The following is a 12,301-nucleotide window of genomic DNA, read 5'->3' on the forward strand; positions in this document are numbered from 1 at the left end:
GTCCTTTGGAAGAATAATGAAAAGGAATGGGTTTTTATTTTCCTCTCAGCCTCTGAAGCAGGCCCAGTGTTACGTGACAGGCCCTAACGTGTGAAAAACACACCCTTCAACACTGCTTAACTGCTCTCATGAAGAATATTAGCTTTGCTGCCTTGTGGAGAGGAGAGGATGGGGCACAGAGGAGGAGAGAAACACACACACGCTGCCTGGTGACCTTGTCAAGGTTATGCCGCCGTTGCCTACAGATATTTACATGATGCATTTTAGGCCTTTTTTGCTCACCTTGTTATTCACAGTGACAGACAATGAGTCGACTGAATCTACCAACATGACTCAGCTTCAGTTTCCAGATCAACAATGTTACAAAACACAAGTCTAAATTTAGTAATCACATTACATTTGTCAGTGTAACACATTACGGATCCTAAATTCAGTAATCACATTACATTTGTCTGTCAGTGTGACATGTTACGGATCCTAAATTCAGTAATCACATTACATTTGTCTGTCAGTGTGACACATTACGGATCCTAAATTCAGTAATCACATTACATTTGTCTGTCCGTGTGACATGTTATGGATCCTAAATTCAGTAATCACATTACATTTGTCTGTCAGTGTGACATGTTATGGATCCTAAATTCAGTAATCACATTACATTTGTCTGTCCGTGTGACATGTTACGGATCCTAAATTCAGTAATCACATTACATTTGTCTGTCCGTGTGACACGTTACGGATCCTAAATTCAGTAATCACATTACATTTGTCAGTAACACATTACGGATCCTAAATTCAGTAATCACATTACATTTGTCTGTCAGTGTGACATGTTATGGATCCTAAATTCAGTAATCACATTACATTTGTCTGTCAGTGTGACATGTTACGGATCCTAAATTCAGTAATCACATTACATTTGTCTGTCAGGGTGACATGTTACGGATCCTAAATTCAGTAATCACATTACAAATTTTGTCTGTCAGTGTGACACGTTACGGATCCTACATTCAGTAATCACATTACAGTTACTGAATCAAACAATTATGCATTACATAACTTCTTCAATTATCTGCAGGATTAGGCTCTGGAATGTGCAGGATTATCTAGAAAAAATCAATCATCCAGCGCAGTGGTTCCCAACCTTTTCCAACTCAGGGCCCACTTTTATGTCTCAAAAATGTTCGCGGCCCACCTCCGACCCCATAAATACAAAGGCCATATAATGCGTTCTCAGAGCACTTTTTTATTGAAAATTTAACATAAAGGACTGAACTGAATACAGGAGAAACATGTTGGAAGCTCCACAGTCACTAACACAGCACCTGTAACATGTTGCAACACCTTCAGTATTACAGTTTTCAAGGAGCTGTCCACACACACACACACACATACACACACACACGCACACACACACACACCAATCATTCAAGGAGCTGTCCATCAGCACCACACAGATGTCAGAAATGACAAGCAAGGGCCTGTCTGTAACAGGCTAATTAACAAATGATTAATAAATAACGGTATCCTTCAACAATGGAAAAATGCATTCTCATAACAATTTGACATCCAATATCAGATCCAAACAAAATCCAAATATCAGAAGAAAGCCCATTAAATCGATAGGGTTACAAATAAACACAAACCCAATATAAAGATGATGTAAAGATGAAACTTCAATTCAAGCAAAAGCAATAACATCAAAGAAACAAAAATCATACTTTTTCAAGTTTGATTTTTCAAAATATTTCAAAAAAAAATTGATTTTTTTTTTTTTTTTTTTTCCAAAAATCATACTTTTTTGGAAATTATTTGGCGGCCCACTTGCAATACCTTCGCGGCCCACCAGGGGGCCGCGGACCACAGGTTGGGAATCACTGATCCAGCGTGCCTTTACATACACGTCGATTGCACAACACAACACAAACAGCTGACTGTAAAATATGTATTTTGGTGCTAGAATGGATGGGCTGGAGGGACAGGGAGGAGTGATGATTGGTTAGAATAAGGCACTAGGAGTGATGATTGGTTAAGCTTCTGGGCTGGCCAATCAGAAGCAGAGTAGAAGCAGGGAGGCCGGACCCAAGCTGAGTGGAGCCCAGGGAGGCCGGTCCCAAGCTGAGCGGAGCCCAGGGAGGTGGTTTCTCTTGTAAACAGCGAGCTGTTATCAGTTCGAACGGAGTCAAGGTGAAGCTACATAATATCCCTCTCCTCCTCCAGTGACGCCTCCATACACTATATACACTGTAGAAGCAGCTATCGATTATCTGCTCTGATATGAAAAATGCTGGAGATTAGGCCTTTCCCCAGGTCTCCTCTCTACAACACCATGACCTTCACTAACAGATAACTGCTAGCAAGACGCTCTGCTTTCATTAGGAAACGGAGCTATCGATCCTTCCTGGAGGCCGGCTGCTAAACATTGTCTTTAGTCCGAGCTGCTGGTCGCCTTCCAGCTGCAAGCCTCCGACTCTCAACTGATATACGACGGGCTTTTGTTGATAATAACTGTAATACTGCTGAGCCTGGAAGTTACAGTATATGAATACACAATACACGCACGTCGCACGCACACGCACACTGTACCTACTGTATGTGCATGGACAAACACACTGTGTATGAGGTAACCCAGTTGGCAGAATAAAATGCATAATTGTACGTTTCTGGAATCGTACAACCCAACCCAAACCATATAACCCTAACCATAACCAAGTTGCTTTAGTTGCCTAAACATAACCAAATTTGTTTAATTTGCGTTTAATGTTGGAAAAGCAGCGGGGTTTTCGAATTCACCGCTGCTTGTTTCAAATTTACGTTGAGATTGAAGACGTAAAATGCCACGTTTTAGAGACGCATGTTGCAAACGTTTTGTTTCAAATGTACGTTGATACTCTACATCTCCCTGGTTTTCAGACAAGGCCAACGTTATATCCTGGGTTAATCCTGGGTTACCTACAGTGACGTGAAAACACTGCAGACGACTGATTGGTCAGGCAGAATCATGTTTACTGTGTCTATACTGTCAATGCTGGACACCAGTTTAGTGGCACTTACCTTCTCTTCTGTTATTTCCATCAGTCTATTATCTTGCTGCCTTCGGCTCTGGTCAAATAAAACCGATCTCCTTGCTCAGCCTTAACATGACGGTGGTTTAGCGGAGCCGCGGCTATTCCTGGTGAGAGCTGCCGGGCTGGTGGCTTCTCCTCTCCCCGGAGCGTAACCCCCGGCCCCTCGCGCAGCGCATGCATGTAAATAACAACAAATGTTTCCATGTTTCAGGTGACTGTATCTGTTTCATGTTTTATGTGTTCATTAATTGTGCATTGTCCCGTCCAAATAAACAAATAAAGTAAATTGATATCCATTCTGCTGGCCGATGGTCTCATTTGCCCATGTAGGTCATATAGAGGCACCAGTATTTCATAACCAGTTTAAAAGTTCCGCGTATGGATTTTATTTTAACGTTATACGTTATAGCCTACTTCCTGGTAGGGTCGCAGTGACTACTGACTGACTGAGTGGTTACTGACTGAGCACCAAAGTCACGCCGGCTAAAGTCACGTCCTCTCCTGCATTCAACATAAAACCAAGGGATTTCATCCGCCATTCATTTTCCATCTACAGTTTGTCAAAACGTCCGTGTGTTCATTTAACGTTAATATACAAATGGAGGGGCGGAGGGCAGATATGCGGTCGCTATGACGACCAGTTGTGGGCGGAGGTGAGTAAACTTGCGGTGGAAGCAGACAGTCTATCACAGTGATACTCAACTGGCGGCCCGCGGGCCACATGCGGCCCGCGGGCGCCCCCTGTGTGGCCCGCGATGGAATTGCAAAAAAAAAACAAAAAAACTTTTTTTTTTTTTTTTTTTTTTTTTTTTTTACAGTGCACCCGAACGCAACATGCAAGCTACCCGCTGAATAAGTGTCCAAATGTTCATGTAATTCTGGCCAATACTCACACTTCTGTTATAGCATTTCAGTCTGGAATATGGAATGTCTTTCAATAATCTATGATTTAGCTGCTAAATTGTCAAATACCGCCGTCTGCTCGCTACCCAGGCACTTATGTATGTACTTAACCTAAGTAACTATCCGGTGTGCACAACATTGTCAGACTAGACTCCGTCTGACACCTACAATCCGCTACAGAAAAATGTATATTGATTGTTTATTAACTGGCCCCTGGCCTTCTATCATTTCACGAAAGTGGCCCCCGGGCTCACTTTCACTGTGCTGTTATATGTGGTGGAAATGAGCCATTTGTGTTGTTTCTTACTGTATACTTTTGATGTTTTTACTGTTATTCACATTAGTTTAGGAGTGAATGGCGCATTTCACTTCCTGGTTCTTCAGGTTCAGGTCAAAGTCGATGGGATTTCAAGCAAGACGGCCCGACTTCAACTCACTTCCTGTCATTTTGTCACGTGGGTTTTGCCCATGGTTTTCCACGGACACGCCCACTTAGGAGACTTCCGGCAGGTCTGAGTCTATTGGAGTCACGTGACAATTTAGGAGACTTGCTGCTACCATTTGTAAGAATTTGGCGGCGCCTGCGGTGACCCATCTATAGTCATATAATATCTATGTTCAGGCCCTGCAGAGCGCACGCGCACCTGAAGAAGAGAACATTTTTATCTCATGTAGGCTAAATATGCAATATTAAAAATGCTACAATGCTGTTTTTTCCTGCACTTTCCATCACCTGAAAAAACATGTTTCAGTAGTTCCGGGGTTGATTAATTTTTCACTATATGCATACGTGGAACACTGGCACACCGGTACATTAACCAGAGGCGGGAAGTTACATTTACTCTCTTACATAATTGAGTTTTTTTTTATTATCTAAATTGTATTCTAAGAGTAGTTCTTTTTTGCAGAATACTTTTTACTCTTATACTCAAGTACATTTGCGAGAAAATATGATGTACTTTTACTCCATTACATTGGACTACACACTTCTCGCCACATTAACATACCGTAAAAAGCCCACATGCAGCTATCGATCCATGATGATGAGTTTGGAGGTGCACCGTCTGTTTGGTACGTGCGTCGTTTAGTATGTGCCGTCTGGCACCTTCAAAACGGAATGAGCGGAGAGGACACAGACACATCACACAGATAGAAACGGATGCTAAAGGAATGGAGGAATCCCTGGATAATGCTGCGCAAATGTCCGCTAACAGCCCCGACGAGATGACATACAAAGTCAATGCAAATGCGCCAGTAGATGTGATTTTTTTTTCACCTCGCTGTGAAATTGTTACTCAAGTGGTTATTTTTAGGAGTTTTACTTGAGTAAATATTATTATAAAGTCACTGTACTTTTACTTGAGTACCCTTTTTGTTTGCCCACCACTGACATTAGCACAAACAGAAGTAGGCTAGTGAGATTGTGACCCAAATGTTGCCTGTTCAAATCCCTGGAAAGTGACTGAGAAAGCGTGTTGTGTGTCGAGATTTTCCCAGCCAGAAGCTCCAGGGATTTGAACCTGTGGCATTCCCGTCACATGCTCTCTACGCTGCTCCCCTCCATACTGAAGCATGCTGTCCGGCTCTCTGAGTGCTACAGATGAGCTGTGTGGTCGACCCGACCCAAACACCGGCCCGGAGAGTCCAAAGGCAATTAGAGCCACGGTGTGCCTGTAACAGCCCTGCTGCACTCCACTCAGCATTTACATAACGAGCTCTCTAATGGATCTGTGATGTTTTAAAGTCTGACATGACTTTAAAATATTCATCCTGCTTCCCTTGATGCTTTCAATCCACTTTCCACTGAATTAAAAAAAAGAAGAGAAAAAAAAATGTCTTTGAAAAAATGTCCTTTTGCAAAGCCGGCTCGTTAGTTTAGCATGTTCTGTTTCCATGGTGACGCATCTCTGACGCAACGGTATGTATTTTGGATATTTCAGATACATGTTTTCCCTCTGTGCTTGAGTCCTGCATTAGCCACAGTGAAAGGTCTGCAGTAGCAGGCCTAGTAGTACTGTAGTAGTGGCCTAGTAGTACTGTAGTAGTGGCCTAGTAGTACTGTAGTAGTGGCCTAGTAGTAAAACATATTGGAGTGGAGGTTTTGTTGAGAAATACAAATATATTTTACAGGTGAAAGCACTGAAATGCACAAAAACATGCTACAAAAGCTTATATATATATATATATATATATATATATATAGTAGGAGCAGTAATTTAGGGGCTTTAGGGTTTAAGTATGTCAGCCATGCTTAAAAGTCAAAGAATGTATATGTATGCGTGTGTGTGTGTGTGTGTGTGTGTGTGTGTGTGTGTATACATGTATGTGTGTGTGTGTGTCTGTCTGTCTGTGTGTGTGTGTGTGTGTGTTTTGAGAATAGCTTACTTTCTATTTCCATTTATTGTTTCATATGTCATATTTGCACAGGAATTCCAGTTTCCAAACAGATTTTCAGTCTAATTCACTCAATCTAAACCACTGCAATGGTTCCTGAATGAGCGCCTATGAACGCCTACAGTGAGGCAGGGGTGTCAGATAATACATGCTGTCATCACAATATAAAGGTCAGTATTTTGATTTGTATACATGTTTTTCCAATTGAATCTTCTTATGTAATAAAGTTTGTCTGTGTGTCTGTCTGTCTGTTGGTCGGTCTGTCTGTGTGCATGTCCACACTGCAGTTTGGATTGGGCTGGAAATGTGCATGGCAGTGGGTTATGATCTGGGGAAGGTCATGGGCAGGTTGCAAAGTCCTGGAAACCACCATAATTTCCGGCCAAGCAAAAAGGCGCAGTTGTATTCCTTTGTGCCTATTAAACCAGCTCAGTGGCCTTGTGGTCTGATGGTGCGTTCCTTTATCGCAAAATAACTGGGATGTGGAGGCTAAATGACATCACATCCGTTTTGTTAGCGTTCCATTTGCAGAAAACTTGAGCTGGGAAGTTCACTGTTCATTGGTCAGATCCAGTCGCTAGCCAGGCTAGCCATTGTTAGCAATAACAATTGACAACATGGCATTTCGCGGCATTTCGCGCATACAAACACTGCAGCCTCATGTCCACACAGATAGATGTTAGGCAGTGCTGTGTGTACAGCTGATTTAACGAGACACAAACAAAACAGAAGTGCTAAACAACATTACTACGATTACTACTACTGTTGTTGCGCGGCGCAGCCATCTTGGATTTTTTAGGTTGGGGCTGCTGAGACTCCTACGAGTTTGGAATGGGAAATACCAGCTCTGATGATGTCACCGCCCAACTCATGACCTTTGAAGTCGTAAGATTACCAGTCCCCAGTTATAAAGGAATGCACGATGAGTGTCCGCCCTGAGACTGGGTGGGAGGTCGTGAGTTCGATCCCCGGCCGAGTCATACCAAAGACTATAAAAATGGGACCCATTTGCCTCCCTGCTTGGCACTCAGCATCAAAGGGTTGGAATTGGCGGGTTAGATCACCATCTGATTCCCGAGCGCGGCGCACGCTGCCGCTCACCGCTCCCCCAGGCGATGGGTCAAATGCGGAGAACGAATTTCACACATTGTGTGACAATCAGTGGGCCTTTACCTTTACCTGACTTTACTTTATTATCCCAGGCGACGCCGGTACATCGCTAGTCAGTGAATAAATGACAATTTGTACTTCACAGATCTGATATAGTGTAATAAAGATCCAATCCTTTCACAACTGAGACTGTTTAGACTGGAGGCCACAGGCCTGCATGTGAACCTCAGGTGTACTGTCACCCTGGTCCAAGGAACAGCCTTCCCCTCTACACTAATGAAGACATCATATCCATAACAGCTGTGTGTGTGTGTGTGTGTGTGTGTGTGTGTGAGTTACCCCACACCCCCCTCTCTCTCCCCTGCACTTCAGTCTCGCTCGGCCTTGTGATCCTTCAGTGGCTACAGGCATTAGAAACAGAGTCACGTTCCAGCGGACACTATGGACAGAGGAGAGGAGAGATGTGTGTGCGTGTGTGTGTGAGAGAGAGAGAGTGTGTGTGTGTGAGTGAGAGAGAGAGACAGTGTTGGGGGGGGGGGGGGGGGGGGGTTACCCTTCTAATACACATTAGCAGGGAATTAAATCACATGTTTCATTATGCAGCTGCTACAGGTCAAATGAGAAGAATGAGAGCCATAGAATTATAACCATACGTCCTATAGTAATATACCATAGCAGATGTTATTGGAATTTTATAGGAGTAATGATACCATAGGTAAGGAGATATGAAAACATACCATCACTAAGTAGCATTATGCTCAGGAGGACACACTGTGGATATGATTGGATGGTAATTGTTTCATGTATTTCTAATATAATTTACTTAATGCAAAGCGTCAACATAATAGTGCATCTTAAAGATTGTCCAGCATGATGACACATTAGGACTAGAAGGCGTAAGGATGATGGCTGAGGGGGAAATGGTTTAGTAGGAAATGTGTATCAGATTGTATGTAAATATAAACTGAATCACAGTGAGCAATCTCTCTATGCCTTTCAGCCCATTAATACACTTCTGTTTATACCCTATCACATGCTAAGTTATATTAAGCTTAAAACAGACATTGTATGGCATAAATATCACTGCAAAACTACAAACAATATATATATATATATATATATACTGTCTGTATGTATGCTACTATAGAATATTCTATGGGAATGTTATTATAGTTGGTCCTATATAGGACATGACCTATAATATAAAGTATTATCAGGTCACTATAAATTGAAATATGAATGATACCATATTTGATGTAATTTAAGATAAAACGGATAGCCTACCATAAACTAGGGTCACTAAAAATTAAATTCCTATAAAGTCACTATTAAGTAACACAGATGGTAAGTCCCTATAGGAATATTACATACAAATATCATTAACAATATTACAGTGAAACTCACTACCGAGTACCCCCCACACACACACACACACACACACACACACACACTAAAAGTGTCTAGGAATATTATGGCAGGCTATAAGATCACTATAAACTCACTATTTGAGTACCACTAAAAATGTCTTTAGGAATATTCTAGCACTATAAGGTCACTATAAAAATTCATCACAAAAGTTCACGTAGTGATTTCTCATTATGCATGCGTAAAAGGGGGGAGAACCCGTGAGTGAGCGACACCTCCGCTGGCCAATCAGAAGCCACTTCCATCGGCGAGCTGGACCAATGGCAGCTTTGTGTGGGCGTGTCTCTCCAAGGTGAGCAGTTTGTGAGGCGTTGTGTTTTTTTTTCCCCGAGTTTGCTAAATGACTGCAGCAGTGTCGGAGCGCACGGACCCGAGGCTGGCTCTCTCTCTCTCTCTACTCTACGTCTATGCGAGTGAGTGCGTGTGTGTGCGCCGAGCGTGCAGCCAGGCGCGTGTGTACTAGTGTAGCTGCTCTCCTGCCATGGAAGAGGCTCGTCTGACGCGTGCACATCAGCCGCCGGTCTCCACGTTGTCTTAACCCCACTCTCTCTCTCGCTCGCTCTCTGTCCTCCTCCTGGCTGGATTTCCCCCCGGATGGGAGCGGAGGCGCCGCCGGTGCACTACTGGTCTCCAACTTGACCCGCAGCAGCAGACGATGGGAGTAGCTGTGCCGTGCTGCTGCAGCGCTGACTACTACTCAACCCTGGGAGACACATACGAGAAGCAGCAGCCCGAGGAGAAGAAGGGGACGGAGCAGAGGAGGCACACGACTACCCGCACATCACGCAGCCCGGCCGGGACTCCCGCAACAACCTACCACCGGGATAACGTTACGCACGGATCCGGCGTCCTGTCTGTGGGATGCATGTTGTGAGCGCATACCTGCAGGAGAAGACACCGCCAGAGCCAGACACGGGGAAAAAAACACTGGGGCGCGCGTGTGCGTCTGTGTTTGGGCTTATTTCGTGGAATCCTGTGGATTTAGGGATCTATTATACACGCGGCGCACAGTGAGTGAATCCCCCTGGAGAACTGAGACACTGAGACTGCAGCGCGCATTTTTTCGATTTATTTATTTATTTAATTTTTTTTATTCGGGGCTTTTCCACCACTGAAGGAGTATGTTTTGTTTCCCCCTTGGCTGCTGTGGATCCCTCAGACTAGACCACCCCACAGAGTAATTGGGTGTAATTGTGTGTCAATTAACAGCAGTCTGTGAGCACATACCCCCCCACCCTCACACCCCCCCTTCCCCCCTCCTTTTCCCAGTCAGACCTGCTGGACCGGAGATTCCTCCCGCAGCGCTCCGGTGCTGTTCTGTGCCGCTGTCCGCGGTCCTGAAAAAAAGGGCCCAGCAAAAGAAAGGGCCTGGAAAAAATAAATAAATAGAAAAGTGGATTCCGGGGGGTTGTTGCACTCGGGGAGGATTTCCAGCTCCACGGTGGCAGCCAGGCGCATGAGAGCGGGACACAAACATGTTACCAGCATGAGCATCCCGCGCTTCCGCTCCGGCGACGACTCTGGGCTCTGAAACGCAAAGCGACAGGCCGGGGAGAGAGAGAGGCTTTCGGCTCACCTTGGAGGTCCGGAGTCGTACCCCCCCTCCTCCTCCTCCTCTTCCTCCTCCTCCTCTTCCTCTTCCATCCCAGAGGACTTGGAAATTCAATCTCTCGAGAGAGTAACCCTGGCCCCCCCTCCACCACCACCACCATAACCCCCCCTCAAAAATGAGACTGGCAAAAATGTGCCGAATAAATGCGCTGGGGATCTATTTGTGGGAAACAATAGTGTTTTTCAGGTAAGCAGAGGCATGAAATAGAATTCATATGAGGAAATAATGGTGTGTGTGTGTGTGTGTGTGTGTGTGTGTGTGTGTGTGTTTGGGTTTGGGGAAAAGGGAAATTTGCATTTTGATTGCTTTGCTGCTGTCTGGGGCCGCGCGTGCCGCCGCGAGACAGCGGAAGGGGCCAAAGGACCCAATTTGTCAGGTGAAGTCACCCCTTGTCAAAGTTGCCTTTTGGGTTTTGTGTTATTTCTCCTGTGTGTGTGTGAGCCAGCCTGCACGTAGTGACTTACATTACAGTCAGGCGACAACTGCATTGAACCCAAGCGGCGCTAATAGAGGAGCAAACAGCGCCCGCTAGTGGACACTAGTGTGTGTGTGTGTCTGATCTGCTCTGCACAATGTCAACAGGCATGTGGGAAGGGGGTAAAGGGGCACTACACATACATTTGCTACACTTGGCGGTTCTCAACCCGGGGCTCCGGGGACCATCAGAGGTCCTTGAGGGCGCTCCAGGGGGTCCCAGCAAATGGCTGCATTGTTAAACGTTGCTGTGATCTAATTGATAAGAAGTTAAGACCATTAGAGGACTAAACTAGGGTCCTTCATAATGAAAAAGGGTTAGAATCACTGCTCTCTCCCTCTGCCTCTCTCTCTTTCTCTCTCTCTCTCACACACACACACACACACGCGCTGTTGTCCACCTGAGTGGGATTTCTTCTGTCTTTGACTCTGGCGTTGAGAACAATACCTGGAATCTTCTGGCAATAAGTTAAAATGGCCGTCTTTCATGAAAATAGCAAAGTCAGAAGTGGCATCATTTCAACAGGAATAGTAGTAGTGGTGTCGTCGGTTTGTTTGGGTTGCTGTGGTGGTCTTTAATTTCACTAAATGAAACAGTAATGCATCCCAAGAGGAAGTGAGGAACTGAAGCCTCTTCTACTGATATATACTCTTTGTAAGTCACTCTGGATGAGAGAGCTAACATGTGCTTATAGGCAAATGTAAATAATAACAACAGAACAGGCAGCGTGTCGTTCTTCCACTGTTGCATATAAGGCGATGAAACGTGCGAGCTTGAGGCGATAGTCATTTTGTTCCTTCAAGCTTATTTTTTGACCCTCCATGTTTGTTTGGAGGTCATCTCTAGCTCCCGTCACCGCTGCAAGCGACGCTTCTCTCCCCCGCTGCCGGAGAAGTTGCCTGTTCATCGAGGAACCTCAGCTTGCGTTCAGACCCTTCCGGCAACGCAATCTTCCAGCTAGGGTTGCAGCAATATAGGCGGGACATTGGATCGGAGGGTTCTGGTTGAGGTTGCACCAAAGCGAAGCCACGGTCAACCTTTCCTCCGTGACCAATGAGGAAAAGGAGGCCGTGCTTCTCTTCTGTTCTGGTGGTCGAAAATGGACTTGTATTGGCTGGTTCTCTGGAGGTGCTGTTGGTGTGTTTGCGATGGCGTGTTTTGGAGAGTCACTGGCATCGTGGTTGTGGTGTTTGTGAACGTTTGCTGTCGGGGTCGGGTTGAGTGGGCAGTTTGTTCAAGTATGAGGGGAAGGTGGACTGGGGAGATAAGACATTTTTTGTAATTGATTTTGTTTATTGGACAGTTGGACAGTTC

The 12,301-nt window shown here is 44.8% G+C and overlaps 1 protein-coding gene across 2 annotated transcripts in view; it reads left to right on the plus strand.

The window, feature by feature from the left end:
• Positions 1 to 10,627: 10,627 nt before the first annotated feature.
• The window catches only part of glra1 (glycine receptor, alpha 1), a gene marked incomplete at both ends in the record, with an annotated part of 228,698 nt that continues 227,024 nt past the window's right edge, over positions 10,628 to 12,301 (plus strand). For both annotated transcript variants that reach the window (XM_083651477.1, XM_083651478.1), the window contains one exon: positions 10,628 to 10,698. In XM_083651477.1, the coding sequence (XP_083507603.1) occupies positions 10,628 to 10,698 (71 nt within the window). The remainder of the gene's footprint in view (positions 10,699 to 12,301) is intronic.

The sequence above is a fragment of the Poromitra crassiceps genome (assembly GCF_964638095.1).
Source record: "Poromitra crassiceps genome assembly, chromosome: 15".
Lineage (NCBI taxonomy): Eukaryota > Metazoa > Chordata > Actinopteri > Beryciformes > Melamphaidae > Poromitra > Poromitra crassiceps.